The sequence below is a fragment of the Biomphalaria glabrata genome, chromosome 5 (genome assembly GCF_947242115.1).
Source record: "Biomphalaria glabrata chromosome 5, xgBioGlab47.1, whole genome shotgun sequence".
Lineage (NCBI taxonomy): Eukaryota > Metazoa > Mollusca > Gastropoda > Planorbidae > Biomphalaria > Biomphalaria glabrata.
Window position 1 is genome coordinate 38,142,396 of NC_074715.1, and position 19,114 is coordinate 38,161,509.

Sequence of the window (19,114 nt, forward strand, 5' to 3'; positions counted from 1 at the left end):
TTTTCCGATTTTTGAGCTGTCTTACTCTCAGCTCACTATAACATTATAATTACTTCATATTTTAGAAATATTTATGTCGATTGTTGTCTGTGTGTGTGTCACTGTTTTTTAATCGTAAATAAACGAATAGTTTTATTTCTATAGTAGAACAAAAATTACTTTGTTCGAGATACTTACTTATTTACTTTGACTTAGGTCCTCCACTTACTTATTTTTTTACTTTGACTTAGGTCCTCCCCTTACTTATTTACTTTGACTTAGGTCCTCCCTTTACTTATTTACTTTGACTTACCTCCCCTTACTTATTTACTTTGACTTAGGTCCTCCCTTTACTTATTTACTTTGACTTACCTCCCCTTACTTATTTACTTTGACTTAGGTCCTCCCTTTACTTATTTACTTTGACTTAGGTCCTCCCTTTACTTATTTACTTTGACTTAGGTCCTCCCCTGCCGTTCGGCGAATAGGGTGACTGGCTCTACTTGGTTACTTCCAAGTTGTAGTGGCAGTCTATAACACCCTCCTTACTCCGTGCTGCAAGCTAGATACTCACTTGGTTATTGCCAACATCGAATAAACTTCTTTAGAATATTAGAAATGATGGACATTGACCGAGTCCTCACAGTTGAAAATGATTGAATCTTTATTGGTATAAACCAATATGTACCAGATTTTTTAAAGATTCTGGATATTTTTACTTAAGAAAATGTAGCAACCACATTCTTAGCACCACAAAAAAAAATTATTTGAATTTTAGATTTTTTAATTTTTTTTACAAGTTTTTCTGTGACTTGGTCCGGAAGTATTCAGGAACATCTTTATTCTCTTCTATTCTCCGTAACCTTGATCTGAAACCAGACCATGAATTCTGCTATGGATTTTGTATTCTGGTGATCAGGGATTTTGTAGTCTGTTAAACAAGGGATTTTGTATTCTGTTGATCTAGGGATTTTGTAGTCTGTTAAACAAGGGATTTTGTATTCTGGTGATCTAGGGATTTTGTATTCTGGTGATCTAGGGATTTTGTATTCTGTTGATCTAGGGATTTTGTAGTCTGTTAAACAAGGGATTTTGTATTCTGGTGATCTAGGGATTTTGTATTCTGGTGATCTAGGGATTTTGTATTCTGGTGATCTAGGGGTTTCTTGTGACAGTTTTTGTTTCCCTTTGTTTAAGATTGTGTACGTGTCTCTTTTATGTGCGTTTGTCTTTGATAAGCACTTTGCTTTTGAAGAGAGAGTATCTTCTCTGCCGTTGGTGCAACCACGTATGTTTCTGAGCGCCCTATGATCAGAGCCTATACCTGTGCCCGCACTTTATGCCCCTTAGCAGCCAAAAGGCGTTTTAGAGAAAAAAGAAAAAAAAAATAAACAGAAAGAAAGAGTATTACAATCACCAGATCTGTTTTGATCGCACGTCAGGTAAAAGCGAAGTGCGCGCTCTATATTGCATGTTAATAAGCAGGTCCGGTAGCGGGTCATGGACGACGTCATGATTCACGGGTGGCGCCATTTTGACAGCTCGCACTGTCGGTGCGTCTCTCTTCTTTAAGAATCTCATTTTTTAAAGACAGAAATCAGAATCCGCTGACAGATGTCGAGAGACCAATCAAGGCATGAGATAGAAAGATTGAGCTTTGATAAACTTCTGTTCAGCTCTTTTAGGCATTCTGGATAAGATTAAATTGTGGAACTCAATGTGGTATCAGCATAGATCATATTAAAGTTATAAGCAGTTGAGTTAAAAAAAAATAATCAGTTACTTAAAAATATAAGTATTATTATTATAAAGCTGGAAAGCTATTAGTAAAAATTACAGATAAAATTATCATTATAAAAAAAGTAAAACCAGAAGATGGTTAAAATAGAAAAACCTGTAAACGAAAGTTGTATTTTTCTAATACTAGTAGTATGGCTGCCTGGTCGTGTGGTACTCTCAGGGTTTAGACTCGAGTTCTAGCCCTGCGAGTCGCCATACGAGACCAGTCGTTATACTAGGCCGTTATAGTACTTATAGGAGCGACGTGGCAGGTCAGCCTTCAGGCCTTCTGTTACCATTGGTCTCGCGCCATCCCCCGCTTTCCTGTGGAAAGTTTGGGTTAGGATGCAATCATCTTTCATTTCGAAGGAACATCCGAAAGCATGTAAAACAAAACAAAACCCAGATGTCCTATTTAAATAATGAGATACGCCAGCAAGACATTGACACTTACATATGAAACAAAACAAAAACCCAGATGTCCTAGTTAAACAATGAGATACGTCAGCAAGACATTGACACTTACATATGAAACAAAACAAAAACCCAGATGTCCTAGTTAAACAATGAGATACGCCAGCAAGACATTGACACTTACATATGAAACAAAACAAAAACCCAGATGTCCTAGTTAAACAATGAGATACGCCAGCAAGACATTGACACTTACATATGAAACAAAACAAAAACCCAGATGTCCTAGTTAAACAATGAGATACGCCAGCAAGACATTGACACTTACATATGAAACAAAACAAAAACCCAGATGTCCTAGTTAAACAATGAGATACGCCAGCAAGACATTGACACTTACATATGAAACAAAACAAAAACCCAGAAGTCCTAGTTATAAACAATGAGATACGTCAGGAAGACAATGAATATTACGACATACTTCAGTCAGCAAAAGTCGTGAAATTAAAAAAAACTTTTGTATTGCTACTCTTTGTCTTTGTACGTAAGTGTCAGCAAGTGTCTGAGTGCCTGTAGGCATGAGACCTTTATAAGGCTGTGGGACTGGAGGCGGGGAAGTCTTGTTAGGTCTTAGTAACTGCAAAACAAAAATCTAGGTCAAGTTGACTTGTAAACATAATCGCAGAAAAGAACTATGTCAAGATGACCTAGACATAGCTCAGATAGGTCTCTCAGAAATAACGTCTTTACATGCTCCATGACTACCAAAACAATGAGGTCACTTCAAGACTAAGAGACTGATTCTTAAGTAATATAAAGTGCAGTAAACCTTAAAACCTTGTTAACAGAGATAAGAGAGAGTACTATAAAAGTCTTTAAAGATGAGGCTATCACTGGTCAACTAGCAATCTGAGATCTGACACATCACTGGTCAACTAGCAATCTGACATCTGACACATCACTGGTCAACTAGCAATCTGACATCTAACACATCACTGGTCAACTAGCAATCTGGCATCTGACACATCACTGGTCAACTAGCAATCTGACATCTGACACATCACTGGTCAACTAGCAATCTGACATCTGACACATCACTGGTCAACTAGCAATCTGACATTAACACATCACTGGTCAACTAGCAATCTGACATCTGACACATCACTGGTCAACTAGCAATCTGACATCTGACACATCACTGGTCAACTAGCAATCTGACATTAACACATAACTGGTCAACTAGCAATCTGACATCTGACACATCACTGGTCAACTAGCAATCTGACATCTTACACATCACTGGTCAACTAGCAATCTGACATCTGACACATCACTGGTCGACTAGCAATGACATCTGACACATCACTGGTCGACTAGCAATGACATCTGACACATCACTGGTCGACTAGCAATGACATCTGACACATCACTGGTCGACTAGCAATGACATATGACACATCACTGGTCGACTAGCAATGACATATGACACATCACTGGTCGACTAGCAATGACATCTGACATATTCACAAGTGTACTACTAACTTACAGCATTACGGTGCCGCGCTCTGAAAACTGGATCGAGAATCGCTGAAGACAAGAAAAAAGCTTTGGCCTAAAAAAAAAAAAAAGCGTCAAGACAACTTGCTCAAGCACCAGTGGGCAGCTGATCATTTTGGGTCTCACCAGCCACATGAAAACACACAAAATGAAACCCTCACCCCACTGAATGACCAAAGTGGCCATCATCAAATTACGATCTTGTACCGGTTAGCAGTATATATAACAACATATTGAACCGGTAAGCAGTATATATAACTTAACATATTGAACCGGTTAGCAGTATATAGCTTGTAACTTAACATGTTAAGAAGTACATAGCTTGATATTAAGCGTTAATTTATTTATTGCTTATTTGTTATGTCTAAATGTGACTTGCAAAGACATTTTATACATACTTTCATTATTTGAAACTTTTGTCTTCTTCACGTGATGGAGAGTAGGAAATAGTTTTGAATCAAAGTTTCATGGCTTCATCATTCCTACAACTTCTACTATCTTCTAGGAGGCTCATGAGCAGCACTAGTCAAGTAAAGTTCCCCTTTCAGACCTTGTGGTCTATAGGGTAGATGATGTAAAGTTCATCTGATTCTGTGGCCTACGGTTAACGAGGGTGTCATGTGGTCAGCACAACGACCAAACGCCTTTACTTTTCCCCAACTAACGTTAGGTACCCATTAGAGCTGGGTGGACTCAGAGGCGTCCGAAGATCCTGAAGTTAAAAATCCCAGTCTTCACCAGGATTCGAACCTCGGAACCCGGTTTGGTAGCCAAGCGCTTTACCGCTCAGCCACCGCGCCTCCGAGCAGCACTAGAATACACTAGAATGTTCTCTTTGATAAAAAAATGAAAACACTAATTGCGATAGTGATGTCGTTGCATAGAGGAACGCACCGACCTAGGGATGTCATTACAATGATAAAAGTATTGACCTAGGACTGCCATTGAACATTAATTTTTATGGCACAGAGAAATGTATTACCATGGGGATGTCATAGTAAAAAAAAAAAGGAACTATTTGGCTATTTGTGACAGAAGAAAAGGTGAAGGACAAACGGAAGTGACGAATAATGACGTTGGCGCACTTACCTATAAGTGAACTGAAAGGCAAAACGATGTACATGAGCAGTATGAAGCTGTTGACCTTTGACCTCATGGCTCCTGCGGGAGTAAAAAAAAAAACAACAACAAAGGTCAGTTGCTAGGACATTTAAAATTAATAATAAGAGTCAAATATTTCTTCTAATTATTTCTTTCTTGTACACACACACAAACACACACTCACTTTATTTCTACTTCACTTGTCTGTCTGTCTGTCCCATCACTCCCACATTTGTCTCGCTTTCCCCATCCTTGAGTATATCTTATCTTTGACCTCCCACCACTTTGACTCTTGCTCCTAATTTCTAAGTGTAACTCCTGTTGTTGTTCTATCACTTTCCCTTTTCCTTTATAGACATCATTCCATAATTATCAGCTTTTATTAATCTGCTCTGATATCTTATGTGGGAAATTCGTGCGATATCGGCAGCCCGCAGGTGCAAGTGCAATGAGTTGTCTTAGAAGAGCTTTTAAAAAATAATTTACATGTGTAAATATACTATAAAAAAAACAACAACAGCGAAACAAAACAACAAAGTTACATTTACAATTGAGACAAATTTGTGTTTCCTACATTTGTTTTGTTGAGAAATATTTATAAGCACAAATTAACTATACAAGTCAAAGAAGGGAGTAATACTATAATGTAACCTGTGCAGGTCAAGGGCAGTAAGTCAATCATAATCAAAGAAATCAGATAAAGTAATGGCGAATGAGAAAATGAAAGGGAGAGCAGCTACATAGACAATTTAAGACTATAATTTCATCTAAAATGTTTCTCTTAATCAATCTTTCCTAAATCTTTTACAACTTTTCATGCTGAATCGTAAATTGTAAACACCCACCCTTGCTGGTTATTCTAGCGAGAATCAATAGAACTCATAAGAATAGCAAGTGATGTAATGTATAACACATTTCAATATGAAACAACATAGACAACCTCGAGAAGACAGTGTACTATTCTAGGCTAAAGTAAAATTATATAGGTGTTTTTATTGCCCTTGTTTTTCTCTCTTTCTTTCTCGTTTTTTTTTTCTTTCTTTCAATTACTTACAGTTCTTTTTTCTCTCTATTTTTCCCTCTCTCTTTTTTGTCTCTATTTCTATCTCTCTCTTTTACTCTTTCTTTCTCCCTCTCTTTTTTTCTTTACTCTATTTCTCTCCCTCTCTTTCTTTCTCCTTATTTCTCCATCTCTCTATTTCTCCCTCTCTTTTGAAATATATCAGGCCAGACAACATCCTTCTCTCTCAAAACCAAGTGAACCATATAAAGGCATCAAGTTACTTTCAATGACGTCACTTCCATGTTCTCCCAAACGACGTGAACTAAAAGGAATGAGAACTAGAAAACTGAAAAAACTGCGCTGTCTTCACACTTGCCCAGGACTTCACAGTGCCGGCTGTCTTCACACTTGCCCAGGACTTCACAGTGCAGGCTGTCTTCACACTTGCCCAGGACTTCACAGTGCAGGCTGTCTTCACACTTGCCCAGGACTTCACAGTGCAGGCTGTCTTCACACTTGCCCAGGACTTCACAGTGCAGGCTGTCTTCACACTTGCTCAGGACTTCACAATGCAGGCTGTCTTCACACTTGCCCAGGACTTCACAGTGCCGGCTGTCTTCACACTTGCCCAGGACTTCACAGTGCAGGCTGTCTTCACACTTGCCCAGGACTTCACAGTGCAGGCTGTCTTCACACTTGCCCAGGACTTCACAGTGCAGGCTGTCTTCACACTTGCCCAGGACTTCACAGTGCAGGCTGTCTTCACACTTGCCCAGGACTTCACAGTGCAGGCTGTCTTCACACTTGCCCAGGACTTCACAATGCAGGCTGTCTTCACACTTGCTCAGGACTTCACAATGCAGGCTGTCTTCACATTTGCCCAGGACTTCACAGTGCAGGCTCGCTTCAAACAAATTATGTACTAATCACCACAATCTAAATGGCTGCAGACATTTCCACGACATCAATTACGACATCAACAGCCGTGATGTGGCTATAAGAAATTCTGGGGTTGATAAGACTTGGGGCTAAGTTATTGTTTCACTAAATCCCCCAGTCACCGCAACAGTGCCTGATAATGGCTGTAAAATATAAATTGTGCTCCAGGCTTGATGCCAGACATTTCATTATATTCCATTACATCATATCGCGGTATCAAACTGTTTATGAGAGATATGATACCAAATGACCTTCACCTTTCATAGCATCACGAAACTGACGAAAGACGTTGTACTGGAAATTTGTTTCGAATCACGTGGAGATTAAGTTGTTGTTGTTTTTTTAAACAATCTAAGAAAACATGTTGAAATCAGTACATTTAGTGCGACTTTGTTTTTTACTTCTACAATATTCTTTTATCCTTTTTTTTTTACATTGAGCCTGAAAATTGATATTTCAAATGTATACAAATATAATATTGCTAGATCAAGGACAATCGTGTAGAGTTGCTATCCCATCGACCGCCTAGTTGGTGAATAGGGGAATGGGGGTAGCGGGGAAATAAACTATCCAGGAAGGACCCACATTCTTACTGTAGGACGTTCTTTTCTTAGAACTAAGGCAATGACGTCTTATGCAGATCGCGATGATTGGTCTCAATGGTTATTCTGGATCTATGAGAAATGGTTTTAAAAAGCGTTGAAAAAAACTGAGTGCGGTGAATGTATAAGTAAGATATATAGGGCAGTGCAGAAATAATCAATTTTGTAGAACAATACATACAGTTGTTGAGGGTTATTCAATAGAATGTCTAAAAAAATGTGTATCACTCTTTCTCTTTCTCTCGCAATAGCGCTTTTTCTCTTTATCTCTCTCCTTCGGTCTTTCTCTCTTTCCTTCTGTTTCTCTGTCTTTATCTCTCTCCTTCTCTCTTTCGGTCTTTCTCTCTTTCCTTCTGTTTCTCTGTCTTTATCTCTCTCCTTCTCTCTTTCGGTCTTTCTCTCTTTCCTTCTGTTTCTCTGTCTTTATCTCTCTCCTTCTCTCTTTCGCACTAGCGTTTTTTCTCTTCTAATCTCTCTCTTCCTTTATTTCGTTCTCCTCTCTCTCTTTCTGTCTTTATTATTTTCTCTCTCGCTCTCTCTTTCTTTCTGTCTCCCTCTCTCTCCCTCTGTCCATGTATTACTTCCTCTACGTGAGTACAAGCGAGTGTATTGTTGTTTTTATTTTACAACGAGTCTAGAAGGTGAGTGAGCTGGTGCAAAGCACTCGGGGCACAGACGAAACAAGGTGACATGCAGGAGTACGAGAAGATGGGAGGCGGATGTCTGCTCCGGAAAATCAATACGGTGGCGTCACCGCAGTGAGGGATGCGATTTGTTAGTTCGTTTATTCCTGACACCCCTGCAACAATCTGCACTGTCTAGAAGAGAAACAGAAGATCTGAGGTCAGATAGTAGGTCAAAACATGGACATCGAGATCTACTACATAGATTCCTTGTAAAATGAAATGTATGGTATTCAAACATAATAATTCTGGGTAATATTAAAAGAAAAAAAAACTCAGTGCTGGAGCTACAACTTACTGCACTCACTTGCTTGGGAGCACCTTGGATATTTTGAAGAAAGAACAAAGACAAAATGATCATATGCTGATTCCAAGGGGGCCCGTATCTAAAAAGGCCTAGGCCCTATAGCATTATCAAGTCTAACCCCCCCCCCCCTCATTTCTTGATCTTAGTTGTTACTACTAGGCCTATATTTATTTAAAAAAAGAAAAAGCAAAGGTCAGAGAGTACTCAGCTATGAACTAGGTCCGATACAGTCAGTACTACACTGTTTTTCTTAGCCCCTAATTAACAATGTTACTAAAAGTTTATATGTATGCAATCTAGACATGTACTGGTTCACTTAACAAGAATGATGCTTCACTCTGTACACTAAATATAGCCAGTAGATCTCAGCCTAGGATAGAACATTCTTGACTTGCCTTGTCGTTGTGTTATTCTTGTTCCGCAAGGTTCTCATTGCCGGAAGTGGTAATGGACGTAAGCACTCCAATACCTTATGCTTCCTATTGGCATGCGTCTCAAATAGCCTCTGACAACCAGTCCAACTCCTGGCCTTCACGTGTGGCTCAGATATTGAGTCCGGCGGAACTGTTCTCACTAACAGGAGAAGGGGCAAAGGCGAGTAACTGGCGCCTTAACCAGTAAGCTTCGGGCAGGAGGGGCTCGTTAGCCATGGCTGGCTACCCACCTAAGAGAAGGAAAACTCTGAATTCAAACCTTTGTTGCCTTGCAGCTATACCCAATCATGGGAAAGGCTTTAGGAGTCAACCCTGAGGAAAAATCAGGAGCTGGCGTCCCTAAGGCAGTTTGCAGCTCCCAGTGCTACAGTCTGGCAGAACCTGCGACGCCGCTGACCCCAAACTGTATAGGCACTGCCGTTCCTTTGGATACACCAGTAGCGGGGAGAGGAGGGAACTGATGTGTGGGCGGCATCGTTCCGACCACAGCTAATGCCCAGGCATTCATCTCATTTCCATGAGATGATCCATAGTCGCTTCGTGACTGAAGGAGGCCATAGAATTCTTGTACAACCATTGACAAACACTAATTAAACAACAATTCGTTATGAAAGGGACTAATAACATTTTAATTTAAAGACTTAATAGCTGCACCCCCTCCTTCAATGAATATTTAGTTTCCTTCTATTTTTATATTTTTTTATAGACTACATTTTAGATTACTGGCTGCTTGGAAAAAGAGATTCTCAACTTATCTGGTCAGTGCAGTGGTCTGTACTTGAGGTCACTGGTTAACTTTCACCTATTTATTTCTCTTGGTGCATCTGTTCCATCACTTACACAACACCAGACAAATCTATTAAGTAGGCCCAGTAGCTACACAATTTAAACTGTATAAAACGTTTTACACCTAAAGCGTCGTCTCAAAATAAAAGTGTAGCAGAAGGAAGGGTTTTGCTCATCCTTTCAATAGAACCTTTATCCATGGTGTACGTTCAGGCCGGTAGAAGGGAGCTCTTGTTCGCTTTTGTTGGCCTTAGGGTTCCAAGTGCAATGCACAACTCTACATGACAATTTCAAAATCCATAAATCAATACCGAGAATAAAAAACACATGTTTTGGGTCATGTCACTATTAAGTCTTACACTAAGAACTTTTCCCCTCCCATGGACATACTCTTGACGTCCATATTAGTCCATTCATCTCTAGGGTCCAGGACAGTAAGAGCCCAGGCTGCTCTAAACATCTTCTTGTGGTTTGAACAAAGAAAAATCTTGAAAAAAAAAAATAGAAGATTCAGTTTTGAGCTCCCTTTGGTTCAAAAAAAAGGGGGAGGGAAATAGATGTACACAACGAAGCTAATCAAGGGGCAGCAATTCATCACATTGGGGTAAACAGGGGGGACAAGTGAAACATGTATTCACTTTTGTAATGTTTATGACGTCAATTATTCAGGGGAAAGATGTCCAAGAAATGACACGAGACGAAACCACAGGAGAATGATTTGTATCAATCAGTAGCCATTGACTGGCCAAGATGGACCAATCGAATCGGCAGGTGGCACGTGCGAGAGGGCAATGTGAAATAGTCTGAAGTTGTATCACATTCCTTGCTTCCTCCCCTACAGATGGTGTCGATCTGTTCCCTAGGACGATTTAGAATTATTTGCATGAGTTCGATGTCAATATTTGTATTTCTCTCTGCGACCATATTCTCTAAACAAACAAAGAAACAGTTCAGAACACATATTTGTAGCATGTGTCCCATGGAAGGCTCTTCCTTATTGCTTTAAATCTGTAATACATACAGTATTTCTGATATAAACATAGCGTGAGTAGCCATCTGTAGACTTTCTATAAGCACATTATTGGCGGGAAAACCTCAGACCTCACAGACATTAGGCACATTTTACTCAATTAACAATAATTTAATTTATAAAGATTTTATTCAACAATAATTCACATGGAGATGGCACTGCAGTAATAAATGGTCTACACTCGTCAATCAACAAGTCAATCAACAAGTCAATCAACACGTCAATCAACAAGTCAATCAACACGTCAATCAACAAGTCAATCAACAAGTCAATCAACAAGTCAATCAACAAGTCAATCAACACGTCAATCAACAAGTCAATCAACAAGTCAATCAACAAGTCAATCAACAAGTCAATCAGCAAGTCAATCAGCAAGTCAATCAACAAGTCAATCAACAAGTCAATCAACAAGTCAATCAACAAGTCAATCAACAAGTCAATCAACAAGTCAATCAGCAATAGTTTGTAAAGGGTTTACACGTAACTGTAGTTCACAAAGCATTCCAGACATTCAGGCGACATTTTGACGGGTACATTGACTAGTACTTCAATACTTTATTTTCTATTGAACATCAATTTTTCTTAATTGGAGAGACCTTAGTCAAAAATAGTATGCGAAGTGCTCCGTGAATGTAATAAGAAAATATTTTAATTTTCTTGTTTTGATAATTGCTCAAATGAATCAAATAATTTAAGAGAGAGAGAGAGAGAGAGAGAGAGAGGGAGAGAGAGGGAGAGAGGGAGAGAGAGGGAGAGAGAGAGTGAGAGAGGGAGAGAGAAGGAGAGAGAGGGAGAGAGCAGGAGAGAGAGCGAAAAAGAGAGAGAGAGGGAGAGAGAGAGAAGGAGAGAGAGGGAGAGAGAGAGAGAGGGGGGGGGGAGAGAGGGAAAGAGAGGGAGAGAGAGAAAAAAATTAGAGATAGCTAAAGAGAGAGAGAGGGAGAGAGAGAGGGAGAGAGAGAGAGAGAGAGAGAGAGAAAAAATTAGAGAGAGCGAGAGAGAGAGAGAGGGAGAGCGAGAGAGAGAGGGAGAGCGAGAGAGAGACAAAGAGAGAGGGAGATAGATAGATAGATAGATAGATAGATAGATAGATAGATAGATAGATAGATAGATAGATAGATAGATAGATAGATAGATAGATAGATAGATAGATGCGAGTGTTATGCACACACACACAGATATATATATATTTGTATATATATGAAATTATTGGATTCATTCCATTTAAATGTAATCAACTACAAAATAGTTATTGATTACTTGTATTTTTGTCTGTTGTAAAAAAAATTTTCATTTAAAATACATCAATATTTCGATTTTTAGCGAGTACAAGTGGGCTGCCTGGTCCATGTTGGAGAACCAACCAAAAAAAACAACTGATACAGCTGAATATATTTGTTTATTTCAAATATAAATAATCTATTTTTTTTATGTCATACAAATCTTTGATTTTACAACTTCTTAAACTTTCGGAAATATTTTTTTAGTTTCGGCTGAATGAAATGTATACTTTAACCACATATAGCGGTGACGAAAATAACAAGAATTTAAATCCATGAAGGCACCAGTGCGAAAAAATCTGGCCAAGCATCGGCTAATTGACAGTCTCGTGAGATCTCGTAAGTTTACAGAAGCTTCCCAAGAGTGAATGGAGCAAAGATTCTGATAGATAGAGGCACTAAGAGAGAGAGAGAGAGAGAGACAGAAAAAAAAAAGATAGAGAGAAAGAATGTACAGAGAAGGAATACATTTTTTTCTCTCCACACAGACATGTGTGTGAGTAAGTGTGTGTGTGTGTGTGTAGAGGACAAGGGACAGATAAACAGACAAATACACACACATTTTTTATCCAAGGATGTCACTCTTAACACTCGAAACATCATGTGATCCTAACACTCAGAATATGATGTTATCCTAACAGTCGAAACATCATGTGATCCTAACACTAAGAATATCATGTAATCCTAACACTCGAAACATCATGTGATAATAATACTCAGAATATCATGTAATCCTAACACTCGAAACATCATGTGATCCTAATACTCTAGAGTCTAGACACTATAACCAGCCTGTTTTAGTTTCACAACTTTGTTCAATCTCTGTACCAGTATTTATAAGCCTTTTATTCTCTTTTCCCTGCGTGTAATGAAACGATATTCTACACCGACTCACGCACGCATATACACACACACACAAGATTCTGGTTATTACGATTTTGTTCTAAGACTAGAAGAAGAAAAACAAAAAATTCACTTTTCATTAACTGAATGTAGGAAAAAAGGTCTGAAGCTAAGAAAGTGTTTACTAAAAGATAAGAAAAACATTTTTAGTTTCTGCCAATCTAAATATTTGTTCCTCGATGATTTTAATGTAAAGGGAGAGTCAAAGATAGAGAGAGAGAGAGAGAGAGGGGGGGGGGGAGATAGAGAGGGGGAGAGTAAGAGGGAGGGAGGGGCGGTTGCTGTCCAAATTATAAATATTTACTTTCCAAATAAAATAAAATATTTTTCTTAGCCTTTTAGCATGATGACTTGGGCAACAACTCATTTAGGGCAATTGATTGGTGAGACATAGATACATTACATAACGTCTTAGCAACAACTCATTTAGGGCAATTGGTTGGTGAGACATAGATACATTACATAACGTCGTAGACAACAACTCATTTAGGGCAATTGGTTGGTGAGACATAGATACATTACATAACGTCTTAGGCAACAGCTCATTTAGGGCAATTGGTTGGTGAGATATAGATACATTACATAACGTCGTAGGCAACAGCTCATTTAGGGCAATTGGTTGGTGAGACATAGATACATTACATAACGTCGTAGACAACAGCTCATTTAGGGCAATTGGTTGGTGAGACATAGATACATTACATAACGTCGTAGACAACAACTCATTTAGGGCAATTGGTTGGTGAGACATAGATACATTACATAACGTCGTAGACAACAACTCATTTAGGGCAATTGGTTGGTGAGACATAGATACATTACATAACGTCGTAGACAACAACTCATTTAGGGCAATTGGTTGGTGAGACATAGATACATTACATAACGTCTTAGGCAACAGCTCATTTAGGGCAATTGGTTGGTGAGACATAGATACATTACATAACGTCGTAGACAACAGCTCATTTAGGGCAATTGGTTGGTGAGACATAGATACATTACATAACGTCTTAGGCAACAGCTCATTTAGGGCAATTGGTTGGTGAGATATAGATACATGACATAACGTCGTAGGCAACAGCTCATTTAGGGCAATTTTAAAAAGCAAATATAGCACGATGCATCATTTCGAAAAAAGAATTTTAAACAAGAATTTTGAACAGCTAAATCATCGGAGTTGAAATGTACAGTAGTATCTGAATGCAATTAGATCTAAATTTAATGTATTCATTTGTTTAAAACAATATTATACTTTTATTTAACGAGTTTCTAGATTCTGCCAGTTGTTTTGTTTTTTCTTTTCAACCAATCAATTAACCTTTTACATGTCAAGTTCCCAGACCATTATGATGTACACAGAACGTTATGAGCAATCGAGTTGGATGTTTTTCACTAATTCAATAAGGCTTTCAAACACAAACTCTGGCAGAACTCCAAGGAAAATGTCTACAACAAGACCTTCTCTTTCTAGACATTTTCCCCATTCTACACCCTCAACATCCTAATAACACACACACACACACACACACACACACAGACACACACAGACACACGCACACACACACACACACATTTCTTTTTCTTTCGTTTTTTTTTTTAACTCTATTTAATCGTCGACCAAGCGCCTTAAATCTGAAAAAACTTCAAGATGAAATTCTCTCCCCTTTACTGGGCAGAAATGTCGAAGATTTAGGGGGGAGGGGGGGGAAATTGTTGCTCTAATTTAGAAATGATGTCGCGTTTTCAAATCGTCTGATTTTCTAAAATTAGTATCATTATTATAAATTTGGAAGTAGCCAATGAAAATAAAAAAAGGTATCGAGCTATAGAGTATTTGTGCTAAGAAAGACTTTTGGTTAGAAATAGTTAGACACTGTTTCAATGCTGAGATGACAATTCCTAGTAGAGTTGGTCAGTTGAGAAAGCTTGACATTCTGATGCATTCTACTTTTATTCGTTTTCCTACACTGTTTAATACAACATGCCTATGTGCTACTTTATCAGGTTCAGTGCGCTCTGGGTTAATCTCTTTTGTGGGATTGTGGGAAAAGCCTTTAGGAGCTTACCAAAAATAAATATAAGACGTAACTAATAATTTAAAAACATCTAAAAAGGTCTCTAAATCAAGGCTGCCTCAGTTTCGTGGTAAAGCATGTTCAATGCGCTAGGGCCCTATGTCCAATGCGCTAGGGCCCTATCTATGTTCAATGCGCTAGGGCCCTATCTATGTTCAATGCGCTAGGGCCCTATCTATGTTCAATGCGCTAGGGCCCTATCTATGTTCAGTGTGCTAGGGCCCTATCTATGTTCAATGCGCTAGGGCCCTATCTATGTTCAATGCGCTAGGCCCCTATCTATGTTCAATGCGTTAGGGCTCTATCTATGTTCAATGCGCTAGGGCCCCATCTATGTTCAATGCGCAAGGGCCCTATCTATGTCAAATACGCTAGGGCCCTATCTATGTCCAATGCGCTAGGGCCCTATCTCTTTTGTGAGCCTGTTTGGAGAGGGGAGGGAGAGTCTGGTAGATGGTTTCAGTGCTTTAAGCGCTCAGCGTTTTTAGACGCTCCAAAAGAAACTCAGATTCAAACTCGCACCCCCATAAAAGGTGGCCAAGCAGTTTTTTTATACCACTCTGCCAAACATTCCAGAAGTTCTGCAGTCAATTACCTCATTTGTAAAATTGTGGTTGCACATCTGGTATCAGCATATAATATGAACGCTTAATGAAAAACTAACAAGAAAAACACCTTCTGGAAGAGATTCAAAGAAAACTGATAGGTAACGCAGAGTTTATACAAGACATTACATCATATTTGAAGATTCTTCGCCAAACCCAGTGAATTAAAACCCCATCGTACAGAAATATTATATTCCAAATAAACATAAAATGCATATAATATTTATATATCCGAATTCGCAGTACGTCTGATTTCGTCTCTTTTTTACTGTGACTATTGGAGTGATATCCCATCTGTTGAGTATTCCCACAGCTACTTTGTAGGAACTCCAACTCTGGAAATGAAAGATAAACATACATTATCTCCCTTTACCTTTAACATACATTATCTCCCTTTACTTAACTACTTTTTATTATTGTTACTAGAATCCTCCCCTTCTTATTTTTTTTTTTCTCTTTTTCTCCCTCTTCTCTCTCTCTCTCTCTCTCTCTCTCTCTGTGTGTCTCTCTCTCTCACACACTCCTCGCTCACTCTACCTTAATGATCACAACTGAAAGAGTGTGAAAATGATGAGAGACTATTGACGTTAGGGAATAAGATTTTTTCCTCGATAGTTCTAGATTAAAAAGGACACTCGAGTCCATTAAATCCCCTGCTGTCAATCAGAAACACATACACTTACAAAAGCATTCTAAAAAATGCAGTCAAAAAAATGTTGTACCCAAATTTGTATGGGCCTTTCATTGAGAAGAAATGTATTCTCTTGTCCACCAGGCCAGGTAGATCTTAGTAGACGCTTAGAAGGATGGCAGTGTTCCGGAGAGCACCTGAATATCCGGTTTGGTTTTAGACAGACGTACGTCGTCAGGCCCTCGAAATTGAGAGTGCCACGAGAGAGTAGTAGCAGACGTGTCACTTTCAACAACTTCATTTTGCACTTTCGATATAAAAACATAGAACTGTTTGTTTTAGACCCTCTGGGTTTTCTTTCTCCACTTCACAAAAAAACACAGGCTGGTGTCATTTAGTGCGTAAGACCTTAGAAAGAGAAAAAATAAAAAGCCCACATACAAACAAACTCAGTTCAAGAAAAAAAGAAAGGTACAGGGAAGGAGGGGGCTGGTAGAAATAAAGTAACGTGTCTCAAAATAAAATACTTGGGAGGAAAAAAAATCTTAAGCGTGATGGTGAAATTAAGTCAAAGAGTATACAGGTAAATATTTTGACTATTTTAGTTTTCCTCTTGGCATGGAAAGATCATTAGATGAGATGGGCTCGCAGCCGGACCCCTAAATAGAATAACAAAATCCGCAAAGCGAAAGTGCCTTCATTATTTTCATAGGCTGTATATTCAGCTTCTATAAAACAGTCATTGGAAATAATTTGAACTTACTTCAATGACAACAATGTTTCCTGAGTTTCATTTACGTTGGCGAAAACAAAAAGGTGGGTCTTTTTATGAGGTGTAGGCTACATTTAGTTGCACGACTAAATATTAAATAAAGTTTCAAATGACATTAAAACTCGTCTGATTCCTATGAGATAATCTGTTTCGGCTGAACTAGTCTGGTTTCTCTAATATTGTCTGATTTTTTTTTAAAATAAAAAATTGGCCACTTCAGTCACATGAGAAGTTACAAATGGAAAAGATCGTCTCTCGAGAAGTAAAATGCCAAACAGAGTCTGATTTTTTTTAAATACTAGTCTGATTCGATTATTCGCTTGAAAGATTAACAAAAGCCTTAAAAACTCGTCTCACTTGTTGCAAGAAATAATGTGTGTGTGTGTGTGTGCTCTGATTGCTTACTGAAAACTGGACATATCAAAACCCGTGCACTATTTTTCCATCCGCCAATTTCAAAACGTCTTTGTCAGCCAAACTCATCCGCGTTACCAGAATGAGGTGGAAAGAAAATGACTAATCATATACATTTGGTAGTTTTGAACAGCGGCCCATTAAATATATAAAATATAATTCGTTGAATATCAAATCTCCTGTAGGACCGGGGGAGGGGGGGTACATAGCAGGATTTAAATTCGGCTCCGTCATGACGAGAGTCCCAAGCGCTTACCGGGTGGACCAGGTATCCATAAATATGTAAGTATAAAATTATACGCATAAAGTATTTCAAAAGTTTGATTCAATTGTGAAAGTCTAAAAAGAAAAAAAAGTTTCTTATTCTGAAAGTCACTATTTCGTTGTTAACTTAAAAGGTCAACATTTCGTTGTTAAATCTTTAAGAAAATGTAAAACATGAATCGAGAAATATCGGGGGAAATGTTCAGTTACATTTATGTGAATGTAATTTTTTGAATCCGGAAAAACGCAAACACACACACAAACACACACGCATAAACACACACAAACCCACCGAGAGCACCAGATTCGTAATAGTTACAGGGATAGGGCCAACTAGAAAAGAAAAAATCTGGTGTCTTGTAGCAATGCCTCTGAGGGTGAGAGAGTGAGAAAGTAAAAGTATTCATCGCCTCTTTTTCCTCTCTCTAGATCTACTTCGGGATGAAGATCATGCAGTAACTGAAGACAAAAAGGTCACCGGTGTTTGTCCTCTCATACAGCGCCCACTTGAGCGCCCTCGGGGAGCCAGGATTTAAGAACAGTACCCCGCTTGGGATTATTTGAGCTCTCGGCAGGACGTAATGGCGTGTGTAGCTCTTCCCGCTACTGGAATGATGGGCCCCCTGCTGGAGACAGTACGTTCATTGGCTATACTGGAATGATGGGCCCCCTGCTAAAGAGTTCTTCTCCCTTTTTTTTTTAGTTTCGTAATTTTTAAAAATCATTTAAGCCTCGTCCATTTCAATAAACAATCATCTACGAGCTGCATGACTGTAGGATTCCATGACTGTAGGATTCCATGACTGTAGGATTGAACCCAGGGACACGCGTAGGACGTTTAATGTTAACGTCTGTATTTTATAAGATAAGATAAAATACTGCATGGTAATCTTATATTGCGACGACGGCCATTGTATTGCAGCAATGTTCATGAACTAAGAATGTGGAACATAGATCTGTATTGTGTGTCAGACAACTAAACGTCCTCAACACAATCTACCTACAGGCCTGCTAAGTGGACTTTTATATTTACAGATTCTTAAACAAGGATAGAAGCTTGATCTAACGAGTCATTGTTTCATTTCGGTGTGTTTTATCCACTAATGAACCGCCACGTCGTCTACTGACTCGTGCGCAAGTCTTGTAGTAGTACAAGAGATCTTCTTGTCAACAGAACATGCCTCATGTATAGCTCATTTTTAGTGGAACTCAGTGTCGTATCCTTGAGACAATGGGCACATTGTTGTGGAATGCATGTGCGTGATGTAACCACGAGAAAAGGTGGGCAGATGGTTTGGTTGTGTGGGCTAACCAGATTCTGATGAGATCATGAGGTGGTCTGTCGTAGTTCAAGCAAGTTCATAAATAGTTGTCTGAAAGTTGAAGAAGAAAGAGGACAAGCGAGAGACGTGTCACGTGTAGTGAGCTTGATGTTGTTGACACTTTGTTTTCCTACATATATCTTCATATACATTGAAAGCGGTGTATTGGTATATATATATATATGTTATGTTCAAGTTTGTTTAAAAAAACAACTTTATTTTAAACAAGTTTATTTT

At 38.7% G+C, this 19,114-nt stretch overlaps 1 protein-coding gene across 4 annotated transcripts in view; it reads right to left on the reverse strand.

Moving 5' to 3' along the window:
- Window positions 1-19,114, reverse strand: part of LOC106059290 (inactive tyrosine-protein kinase transmembrane receptor ROR1-like) — a 348,350-nt gene that overhangs the window by 215,055 nt on the left and 114,181 nt on the right. For all 4 annotated transcript variants that reach the window (XM_013216882.2, XM_013216876.2, XM_013216872.2 and 1 more), the window contains exon 3: window positions 4,819-4,890. In XM_013216882.2, coding sequence (XP_013072336.2) covers window positions 4,819-4,890 — 72 coding nt within the window. The remainder of the gene's footprint in view (window positions 1-4,818; window positions 4,891-19,114) is intronic.